The 11,862-nt window shown below is 33.1% G+C and overlaps 1 protein-coding gene across 1 annotated transcript in view; it reads left to right on the forward strand.

The window, feature by feature from the left end:
• Positions 1 to 11,862, forward strand: part of PCDH9 (protocadherin 9) — an 884,562-nt gene that overhangs the window by 562,400 nt on the left and 310,300 nt on the right. The window contains exon 3 of the mRNA XM_011380972.2: positions 7,217 to 7,418. Coding sequence (XP_011379274.1) covers positions 7,217 to 7,418 — 202 coding nt within the window. The remainder of the gene's footprint in view (positions 1 to 7,216; positions 7,419 to 11,862) is intronic.

The raw sequence follows: 11,862 nt of genomic DNA on the forward strand, positions 1-11,862 counted from the left end.
TTTATATTTCGTATGCTCAGATAAAGTGCCGCATTCCTACTGAGCAACACTTAACTGTGAGAAATAGGTTGAGGGTGCTTCTGATAGCAGAAAGTAAATAAGAATATAAGAAGCAAAATAGCCAACAATGCTGACTATTCTTACTCTTCTCTGCTTGCCTTGGACCCCAGAGGGAACTTAAGGGTGGGGTGAGGCCACCAAACCCAGAAGAAAGTTGATTCAAATCTTTTCCCTTTCTCTGCTATCCCTCGGGGGAAAATGATGTAAGGGAAAATATTCCTCTTTTATGTCTGTTTCTAATATGTTAGTTCAAGCACCAAGGCTACACCCAAAAAGAGGACAAAGAATGTACTTTTCCCTCAAGTTTCTTAAAGCTATGAATTAGTTTTGCACATGTAGAGAACTGCCATCTTCCTCTTAAATCATACTGAGATCAAAAGGAAATAAGAATAAAATTGCATTAAATTTTACCATATGTTATTAACATAAGTCTTCCAGTGTAGGCACTCTGAAGAGATATTCAATGCACTTTATTTATAAAGTTCACACGTGGACACGGACACACACACACACACACACACACACACACACACACACACAAACATAGGTCCTACTTTGAGGAAGTTATTTCACAATTAGACATTTACAAACTAAACAGCTAAGTTTAAGTTAAGGTGAATTCCCCACGCAAGTTATCACAAGGTCTCTAAACTAAACCCGCAGTTGAATAGTGAAGTTAGAACAAAAGCTGACAGTTCCATTCTGAAATGAAGCAGTTGCTTAGGAGCAGATAGCAAACTGGTTAATGGAGCAGTTAAGAATAGTACCGACAAACATTCCCCATTTCCCCTGAAAATGCTACTCAACTTTATATGGCCAGCGATCACACCTACCCTAGTCCTTTTTTTTTATATATAGCAAAGATAACACTAGGAATCAAAATCATTTTAATGTTGCTGGCAGCTTTATATCCATTACCTATGATCAGTGAATTTGTTACACATCTTTCTCAAACACAAACTGAACTTTCCCATTTGTCTCTAAATTTTCTGAATGTAAACATGAAAAGAATAAAGAAGGAGACATAGACAGCTAGTGGATGGTTTCCAGGTTTCATTGTGCTACTTTTAAACCAGGGCTATACTCACTGCAAACTTCTTGCTGGAGAGACAGAACTTTTCCTATGGAAAACACCTCTGGATGACTGACAATGAAACTCCATTTCTACTGCATCCCCTTTAGATCTCCTAGTTCAGTTCTGGGTAAATCATCTGCATTCAATAAATATTCACTATAAGCTCAAAAAATATCAACTGTACATACTCCTCAGAAAAACAGGGTGGTTTTGATTTCATCAATTTTTATTTGGAGCATTAACGTTTCTCTATCTAAATGAAAAAAAAAAAATGGCCAAGGATGTGCAAAGATAGCAATGATTCTATGAGTCAGGAATAGCCTCCTCTGCAGTCTCAGTTATTCTTCTATCCTTTTTATTTTCACAACTTAGCAAGGAATCTTTAAGGATGACAATGACCTGGGGGTTGTTTTGGCATAAACTCAAAGCGTGCTCCCCTTCCTTCTTTTACCTGCGTAGGTTGCTATTAATTAATACAGTGAAAGTCTGCCATTCAGTAGGTGCTCAATAATTATTTATTAAATTAATAGATAAATGAACAAATAGTGCTTTATGTTAAAAATCAGAAAATGTGAGTTTTGGTTTCTACCGTAACCCATAGACAAGTCATTTTACCTTACTTCATCTGAAACATGTAAGAGATTAAAGTAGAATAGAAAATTCCTTAATAATTTCTAGCTTAAAAAAAATTCTACAATAGCAGAGTCATTTTAACATAAGTACTTTCCATAAACGGGAGAGGAGAAGAACTCAATTTATCAGTTATAATAATAAAGGGCTCATTATAAAATAATTCTGTACTCAAAAGATTTCATTTATCACCAGTCAAAAAGTTTCTTATGAGTTTGTCCGTCAAAACTATTCCTTATTCTTGATAATGGACTCCTTTCACTCATAATTACTAGTATTTTTACTAAATCAGAAATCCAGAATATTTCTTGATTATCATTTTGGTACCCATCTCTCAAATATTAATGAAGAAGAATGTGTGTGCATTAGTAATAGTTTCCTTTCATTGAGCCTGCAAGTATTAAGCAATAGCAACTTCAACTATAACTATAGATTGCTTTTTGGGTTGCATTTATCCTTCCTTCTAAACCACTATAAGTTTTACTCAATTATGATTTTATTAGGAAGTAGTGCTGTGTACATTAATTTTAGATGACAAGAGGCTATTGAGAAACTATTTAATTGAATTCATAGTTTTAGCTGAAAATGTGTTCTTTTGTCATTTAAATTTTCCTCTTTGCACAATTTGCAACCTAAGACCATACTCATAAAAGTTTTTTTTTAAATCTCAATTAAAATGTGTTATTAAGAAAAATTGAAATTTTTAAAATTAATATTACAATAAATGTTTGCATAAAATTTAGTTTTCAGTCTCTAGACTTATTTAACCTCTTTGGGATAATTTCCTTTGCTAATTTGAGAAGAAATATATATGAAAATATTATTTCAAAAAAGCATACTTTTACTGAATTTAATGTGGAGATAAAGCAAAAACAAAGTCACATAAAGAACTTTAACACAACTTTGTCTTTCCTTCATTGTAAGTAAATTTTGGCTGATATGTATGTCTGTTTCTATATGTGTTTGTACTATTTAGTGATTAGATGGATAGATAGATGGGAACTTATTTCTTAACATTGTCAAGGAAAGTAAATCAGAATTAGGAATATTTCCTTGAAAATAAAGAATTCTCTACAACTAAAACCATATTTAAACAACTTTAAAGTATAATTTTTCTACTTCAATAATATCAATTTATAATTTTGCACAGAATAATTATTTTAAATGTCAGTCATTAACTGGTAAATTTGTTTATTTGACTTGTAATAATTGGTTTAGTGCCAGATTCGTGAACTTATTTTGTCATTTGAGGAAAGGCGAGGATTTTTAATTGCAGTGATTAAAAAGCAAGGTAAGGAAAGAATGAAAGTTAGAATAGCAGAGAAAAGATAGGAAGCTTAATTGACATTCCTTAGCTCAAGAGAAAGTTCACCTACTGTCTGTGAGATTTTTCCATTCTCCTGGATTAAATTCTAATTTGTTATAAGTGATTAAGAGGAATACTTAAAAATTAGAATGTTTTATTATTACAAAAACAATGCATGGAAGTTTTAGTGTAGCCAAAATAATAAAATTTTAAAATACCTTAATTCCATGATCAAACAATACTACTTTAAACACTTGGTGTATGCATAGATAGATTTTAGTTTATGTATATTCATATATGAAAGCACATTCACAAAAACACAATTGAACTAAGCAAAATCTTTACTAGTCTGATTTTTATGCTTAACAATAGATTATAAATGTTTTCTATTTCAATCAACATAATTTTAAGTATTGCGAATTATTTAATTGTATGATATTACATTATTAATTAATCACCTACTAAACATTTCACTTTTTTCTACATTTTGCTATTTTATTCAAAGACACAATGAATTCTACCACCAAATCTTTGCATGTGAAAATTCCTCTAGATTAGTGGGACTGGAATTGTAAGCTTGAATGTGAGTCCTTTATTGATGAATAATATTCTACACGAGTAAGAAACAAGAGAAAACTTCAAGCAATGATTAGAATATCTTAAGTGACTCATTCTTTCAATGAGTCTTGAAGAACAGTGCCCAGTGTAGGATCTTATGTATCTTCCTGAAATAGCTTGAATTGTTCCTCTTTCTTTTCTACTAACTTGCAAGAAAAACAAACAAACAAACAAACAAACAAACAAACATGTAAAGGTACTTGCTAATGTTTATTCAATGAAGCCAGTGTGGCACTTTTCAACTTGCAGAATCCCGGACATACCTATATTTGTATACATGGTCTCATATACTTATGTAGAGTATGGAGTCTCCGATGAAAGCTTCTCTTGGTCAGAATTCATATCAGCAGCCTCAAGAGAACATAACGTGACCCAGTCTTATTAGTTACTTCTTCCCATTGTAATCTTTCTCAGGGCCACCAGGGACCTGGAATGAACCTGTCAGTGATAAATCGAATAAACAAACATGACACTCAAACTGTAAACCAGGCATAGCCAACAATAAATTAATAAATTAATAATAATAATAATAATAATAACAACAATAATAATAATAATAATAATAATAATAATAATAATAATGATATTTCCCATGGGAGAAAATGGAATGGGTAAGAAATAGATTTAGAAAAATAGAACATAGAAAGTCTGAAATAGTTTCATGATAACATGTGTTGTCCCAATTCAGGTTTAACTATATTTGTAACTAAAATTGTGCTTATTTCCATGGGGATAAACCAAAAGAAAAATTCCCAGAGGAAGTAAATAAAAACCTTTTCTTCTTTCTCTCTTCAAATATGTCAACAATTGTAGGTTTCTTGAAAGAATAATGGGAAAAACTTCACCTTCTCTGAGGAGAATCCGTGTACTCTAGAGTGTTGGTTGTCATCATCCCTCACTTCCACCCCAGAGCAGCTTCCCCTTAGAGGAGGCTCTGGGCCGACTTGATCTACAGGCCTGGGTCGAAGCATACTACAATTCCGGGATTCAGGCAGCTCCCTTCTAAAAGAAGACTGTTCTTTCCTGGGGTGATGGTATCACATCTTTAAAACTAGCTAACCAGTGATAGACACAGAGGTTAAAGATCATATATAGCTATTAATTTGAAAATTAAATCTACCTTTTATTGAGTACCTACTATGTGTCAAGAATTATATACCAGGAACTATTCTTATTTTAGCAGAGCCTTATATTTCATTTCATTCTCATTCTCCTACATTTCAATTTATTCAGATCCTCTCCTTATATCTACCTTGATATTTTAGACATTATTCTACTTGTATCACTAATTATGATAATAAATTAAAGATTTATTTGCTTGATCAGTTTTCTTAGTACCATTATATGTGTTCCGATTCTTAGTCCATATATATTACCACTCCCACCTCCTATTAAGCTGATAAATTGTGCACAGATTTTCCAATTAAGAATTAAGCATTTTGGGTCAAATTAATTAAGAGATATTTCCATAAGTCACAGTAGTTTAAACATTATATCATTCTAATTTAATGTCTCCGCAAATAAATCATACTATATTTATGTATTTTCTTATTCTCAGTAATAAAGTGGTAAAGAAATATAGTATAGTATATTGGAGATGGAATTTTAAAATTTATATTTAAAAGAGTTTTGAAAGACATTTTACTTTTTATTCTAGTGTAATCATTGTACTATAGGTGTTTGGGGATGCTCAATAAATACTTATTCAAATGACTGTACTGTGAGAGCTGTATTTTTTAGGAGAAAAAATACTATAATTACAGAAATGTTAATTATATTTAGAAGAATATCATATATGTCAATTTTCCCTTTTTTTTCTATGAAGCACATACTTTTTAATGGCTTATGAAGCTTCTGGAAATCCTTTATAAAGCTTATAGAATCATCTGTTCTATTCATTTTCTCCTGTGCTTGACTTTTTCTTTACTCATTTGAGCTACAACTAAGAAGTATTCCTCTAGAGATAATACCAAAATATTTTAATTACTAAAGTATGGAATTTTTAGTAGGTCAATCATTTTAAGAGCTTAGTTGGACAGTTATGTATAATGGACAGCCTGGTCACTGTCCTTGATGCTATGCGTATCACAAAAAGATACAACTATATTAATGGCGTATTGAAACAGAAACAGAAAATATTTGCATTATTGGTTTTCTATTAAGGGCTAATTTCACATGACAGACAAAACACTCTAATAAATAAGGATGGTGACAGAACCTTTCTTATACAAAAAGAAATACATTTCAGATATTAATATTCAAGTTTGGCTTATTATGTAGCTCTCACCTAGGCACATTTCAAAACCCACTGAGAGGGGATAACACTGAGATAGTTGTGCATGAAGGTGAAACATAGTGCAATAGACTCAATTAGCACCGTGTATGATTATAGTTTATGCGATGTTGGCATCAGTTCATTAAAAATGTGCCGAACTATCAAACATTTTACACAGGTCACTGATCAGCAGTAAAGTGGTATCACCTCTTCTCTATGATGACTCTGAGCTGGATTTGAACCAGTGACTAATAGGAAGCAGGCTGTGTTCTATTGTCAGTCTACAAAAATGCATCTATAGAGCATTTTGTCTCTAACTGCACTCATCTTTCTTTGAAATAGATACAATCTATAAACTGTCTCTTGAAAAACACAAATTTTAAGTATTATAAATGATTACATTATATGTTATATATTTATATGTTATAAGTTTTATTTATATATTCATAATTTTATCAAATGCAATTAAATGGTCATATGTAACATATATTGAAAGGTCTTTTGGCTGTTAAAGCAGAATGAAAATTAGGTGCAGACAAATAGCACAAATTTACTACTTTCTTATAATTCCATAAATCCTAAATCTCCATCTCAGTTGTAAATATTCTCGTATCTCATGGATTACATCAGCTAAAAGAATACTTACCAAGAGAAATAAACAGCAATATGTGGTTAAATGCACAATTTTATTTTATTAAAACACTAAAATTTGTTGAATTACCCATATTTTAGCTTGCTTCTGATAGTGACACTGTGCAAATAGACACAGAAGTATTATTTCAAACAACTTTCAACTGGAATATTCTATAACCACTGACTGGTAGTAATGTCTGGGCCAGTGGGCAATAGTGACTTCATTTCAAAAACTACCTTAAGATCATTAAGTAAACAAAATGCCTGTTCATTCAAAAGAAATGGAATATCTCATTATATGTATTTGCACATCTGCACATTTCTGCTCATTTAAAATTTTTTCTATAACTTTGACAGCTTATAGAGATATTCTCTTTTGATTTCTTGCTGCAATTTTCAATGGTTTACCATTATGTTTTGTTGAATTACACGAGATTGAAATTCTTTCTTGTACTTTGCAACTTGGATATTAACTAGTACACGGCAAATAATAAATGTTCATTCATTCCTAACTTTAAGTTTTACTTATTTTGTGAAAAGTAGTTTTGATTACTGTTCCACTGCACCTGTTTTATCAGGGAGGCGTGTTAATCGGCATGTCCTGTGATCTTCTTTGTAGTCGCAGCGCCGTGTTACCTTTCACCTCCCTGATGGCTCCCAGGAAAGCTGCAGTGACAGTGGTCTAGGAGACCACGAACCGGTGGGTAGTGGAACCCTGATCTCACACCCTCTTCCTCTGGTTCAGCCACAGGACGAATTCTACGACCAAGCCTCTCCGGACAAGAGGACCGAAGCGGACGGCAACTCTGACCCCAACTCGGGTAAGTCCTCTTCAAAACTTTGCTTGGAGTTGTTCTGGTTTCTGTTGTGCACTTGAACTTTACACAGTAATTCTGGAAAGTTGGTCAATTAACATGCAGTTGTGTTTTCTTTTCTTTTTTTTTTCTTTCTTTCCTTTTCTTTCTTTTCTATTGCTGGTTTTATTGTTGTATTATTTGAAATGTAATAAGTCTAATGTGCTTGATATATATTGGTGTTTTGTACCAGTCTTGTCGGATTGATAAACCAGCGTTGGGGCTGAATCAGCCCTGTGGTTGTTATGATGTTTGCAAGACGCTTTCAGCAATAACCATCAGGAAACTTTGAAAAGATACAACTTTATTACGCACAAGACCTGGAAATCACAGGGCACACTTGGGGCCACACAGCAAGGCCCTGGAGGGAGAGAGAGTGAGCACATGGGCCCGAGGTTGTGCTTTTATTGTGGTCGAGGAAGGGGCCCTACAGGAAGAGAAAATAAATACTCATCTAATGCAGCAGTGGAGGGTAGGGGGTGGGAGGCAGTGGTTAGGGAGCCTGGGTCTTTATCTAGTCTTGTGGCTGGAGATGTGTTCATTGAAGAATGAACACCATCTTTGAAGTGGATGCCTCAGGAATTAAAGGTTTATTAAGTCAGGCACTTGAATACAGAAAAGAAAAAAAAAAATGCCAGGACTTATACTACAATTAGCTGTTAACTTGTATGTTGCAACTTTATTTTATGAACCATTAAAAAAGAAAAGATGCTATAAATATAATTGCAAAAAGCCATTTGTTGCAAGACATCTGATGCCAAAAATGTTAACTGTGAAAGACATTTTAACATTTAAATTCATAAAATATAGTTAAGTAGCATCTAGTTGATGAAGAATAAGAAAAAATTGTCCTATGGAATGCTCTTTGCCAGTGAAGACATAAAATAATAAAAAATATATATATATGATAGTGATTTAAAGCAAGTGTGATGGATAATAATAATGATTTTGGGGTTTTACATTTTTTTATCTATTTCAATTTTGGATGATTTGTTTTTAACCACTATATTAAACAAGTAGAATGAGTGGGATGTAATTAGCAAAACCTTTGATCTCCACAGACACACACCCTATCTCGGAAATCTTTGCCCATTCAAAGTGAGTCCTGTGAGGGGACTTCTCCCTTGGTCTTTGGAGGGAATTTTAGATAAGTGCTATGCCATTGTTGGTCATATGGTTATATTAAAATAAACTGACTAGTTCACTTTTATTTAAAAAAATAAAAGTCCAGTTTAATAATCATTATAGCAATTCTGTATTGGCAGTAAAAATACTAAGAACTGGTAAAAAGCCCTACCGGGCTTTCTTAACTAGTCCTGTTGTGGTAGTCCAGCATTGGTGTTCTCTGACTTCTAGGATTTTAAAGTGATTCTGTTTCCAGGATGGTGGTGGGGGATCTTTGATCCATATGTGCTGCCATCTCTGCAGGATTCTCTGATATACGATTCTCTTCTTGTTGGCATGTGGAGTTACGTTTGCATCTTCTTTCTGCTGAGGTTTCTCACTATTCCGGCCGATCTTATAGGAAGTTCTAAGTATATTCTGTACCAGCTCAGGTTCTTGATCTTTCATGTCCCATATCATGGTCTCATAAGGAAAACGTAAGTGTGCTTTTGATTTCACATATCCAGGAGGGCAGGCTATACTCAAAAAGGCAACTTATCACCCAGTATTTAGGAGAGCTGGCCAGCTATTCTTCCTAGATTTCTCGGTTTTGATTAGTCTAAACCCATTAATTCTAAGTGGTTTCATCGAATCAACCTTCCTGGGCTTGTGTGAAGAGGTCAGATAGGTAGGGCTGTACTTTCTTTCTTCTTTTTTTAATTAAATTTATTGGGGTGATATTGGTTAATAAAATTATATAGATTTCAAGTATACAAGTCAAAAATACATCATGTATATTGCATTGTGTGTTCACATTGTAAACTAATTTCCTAGTCTCCAACTTGCACCTCTCCAATTAAAAAAAAAAAAAATCCCTTATTGGTATTAAGCTAAGGGACTCAAAACTGGTTTTTGACTACCTCTTCTGGCATGTGAGAGTGGTTCGCTCCTCGTGTCTTTGGGCCACAGCCAAAACCAAGACAGGACAACCTCATTTTAAACCTAAGTCTGGTTAACCTAAACTGTCCTAAGCCAGGACTGTATCCAATATGTACAGCTACTCACCCAATAACTTTGACCTGGGCAATAGCACTGGGTGAGTTTCCAAATGGGAGAAGATAGAAGAGATTCTAAAGCTGGAAAAAAAAAACCCTTTCAAGCCTGCTTCATGAAGTCCCCAGAGTTTTTACCAATCTAGACACATGGAGAAAGAGACTCCAGAGACGAAACACCCTAGCACACTCCAACATTCAAGTCAACACTGACTTCACCCAAGAGAATCATGGTCAATAAAATGTGTTAAACTGGAACAGTACTCCTGCATGGGGACAGCGTCCTTGTTTGTCACTGGGGAAGAAGAAGAGGCAGATAGGGAAAGGTGGAGCCCTGAGGGCCCCTGGAGGCTAACAATTCTTTTGACATTTAATGGGACTCACAATTTAACTTCCTTTGTAAATGTCTAGAGCAGAATTAATTAGAATAGCCTAGAAATATTAAGAGATTCATAACTAAACAGTATTTCATGTTAGCATAGTATTATGATATATTATCTTAAAATTCTGCAGTCACATTTTGTAATTAATTCTGAGGAATTTGTGAAGTGAAGTACAGTATAATTGAAGCAATAATCTTCAATAGTAATAATCTTGCTATTTAGATCTAAACTGTTTTCTTTGTCTTCAGTGGGGCTTCCTATCTGTGGTCTGATAGTTCTTAAAAAGCCATGATTTTATAGCAATCATGCAATATACATATAAATCATAAATATCCACACCATCTATAGAATTATCTGTATAGATTTCTATTTTTTCTGTATAGATTCCTATTTTTTTCAAATATAATAATTCTCAAAAAGTATCACAGTAAATCATATTTATTTAAGAAGTAAACTCATTAATGTGATCACACACTCCGTGTGAAATCCAATAAAACCATTTATTCTGAAAAAAATAGTAAGGAACTTTCAATTGAAGATTATTTTTAACAAATGTAACTAAACTGATGAAAGAATTTCACTGTTAAAAGCAAACAAAAACGATGATATGGTTATATCAGGAAAAAATTATTACCACTAATTCAGAATTAAGTCTTAATCTTGTCTGAGAATCATAAATAGGGTTAATTTTTATATCTTATATTTCTTTTAAATGTTATTTTAAAGGAATTTTTGCTGTTTAATCTTGTGCAAGATTTCAGATTATATTTACTTTATTAAAGCTGCGTCTGCCATATGCTTCTGACTTTACCTGGACCGTGTATGAATCAGTTGATGAACTTCTCATTAACAATAGTTTGATGATACTTATGATTAATATTTATTGAAGTCTATTTATGAGTCAGGGATACTAGTAAATGTTTTAATGTATTGTTTATGATCCCACACCAATATTGCAAATTAGTATTCTCAGTAAGCTGAATTTCAGAAAATGTATTTGTCTAAAGCTACGTAACAAGTATCTGGGGCAGAGTATAAACTCGGGAATGCCTGATCCCACAGCTTATGCTTTTATTATTCAGAGAAACCACCTTCAATCTACACACATTATAAAGTAGTGTATAACTCAATGCAGTCGTTGCTGGCATTGGGTTTTAAATTCTGGGTCTCTGATCTTATTTTTAAGAGGACATTTGAGTGATTCAATATTAAGAAGATGAGTTATACCCTTTCCTCAAGTAAACCCTTTACAATTATTTGATTAACAGCTGTCTCCCCCATTCCTCTCTGAGGACACTTGCATAACTTCTATCCTCCATATTTTAACAGTACCTAGCATATAGTAGGCTGGCAGTGTGTATTTGTTGACTGAATGGATAAATTAATATTTCACAAACACATGGAAAAGCAATCAAATTAAAAGTGTTCTATCAAGATAAAAATAAACAAACAAAAACTAGAAAGTAGTGCATCATGTTAACTGCGGTTATCTTCAGGTTGGAGGATTGATTTCTAATTGTCTATATTTTCCATAATTGTAATAAAATATTCAAAATTAGATTTTCATTTTGTAATGAGATAACACACATGGAAAGAACCTGATACAGGTGTGAAAAAAGTTCATTCCTGGTGTGGGCATTTTTTGGCATCAAGTAAAAAAATTACACTGAAAAATTATGCCTATCAGTCTTACAGGCACAAGACGTTCATTCTAAGAAAAACTGAGAGTTTAAAATATTGGGGTATAAAAGAAAGGCAGTTGTAGAAAGAAAAACCTCAAGTTAATAAAATTAAGAGACTCCAGAAAAATCCAGAAAAAATATAATTACTCTATCAAATTTCAATCCCAAGAAATGGTGCTAATTTTAACCT

Source organism: Pteropus vampyrus, unplaced genomic scaffold (assembly GCF_000151845.1).
Source record: "Pteropus vampyrus isolate Shadow unplaced genomic scaffold, Pvam_2.0 Scaffold13, whole genome shotgun sequence".
Classification (NCBI taxonomy): domain Eukaryota; kingdom Metazoa; phylum Chordata; class Mammalia; order Chiroptera; family Pteropodidae; genus Pteropus; species Pteropus vampyrus.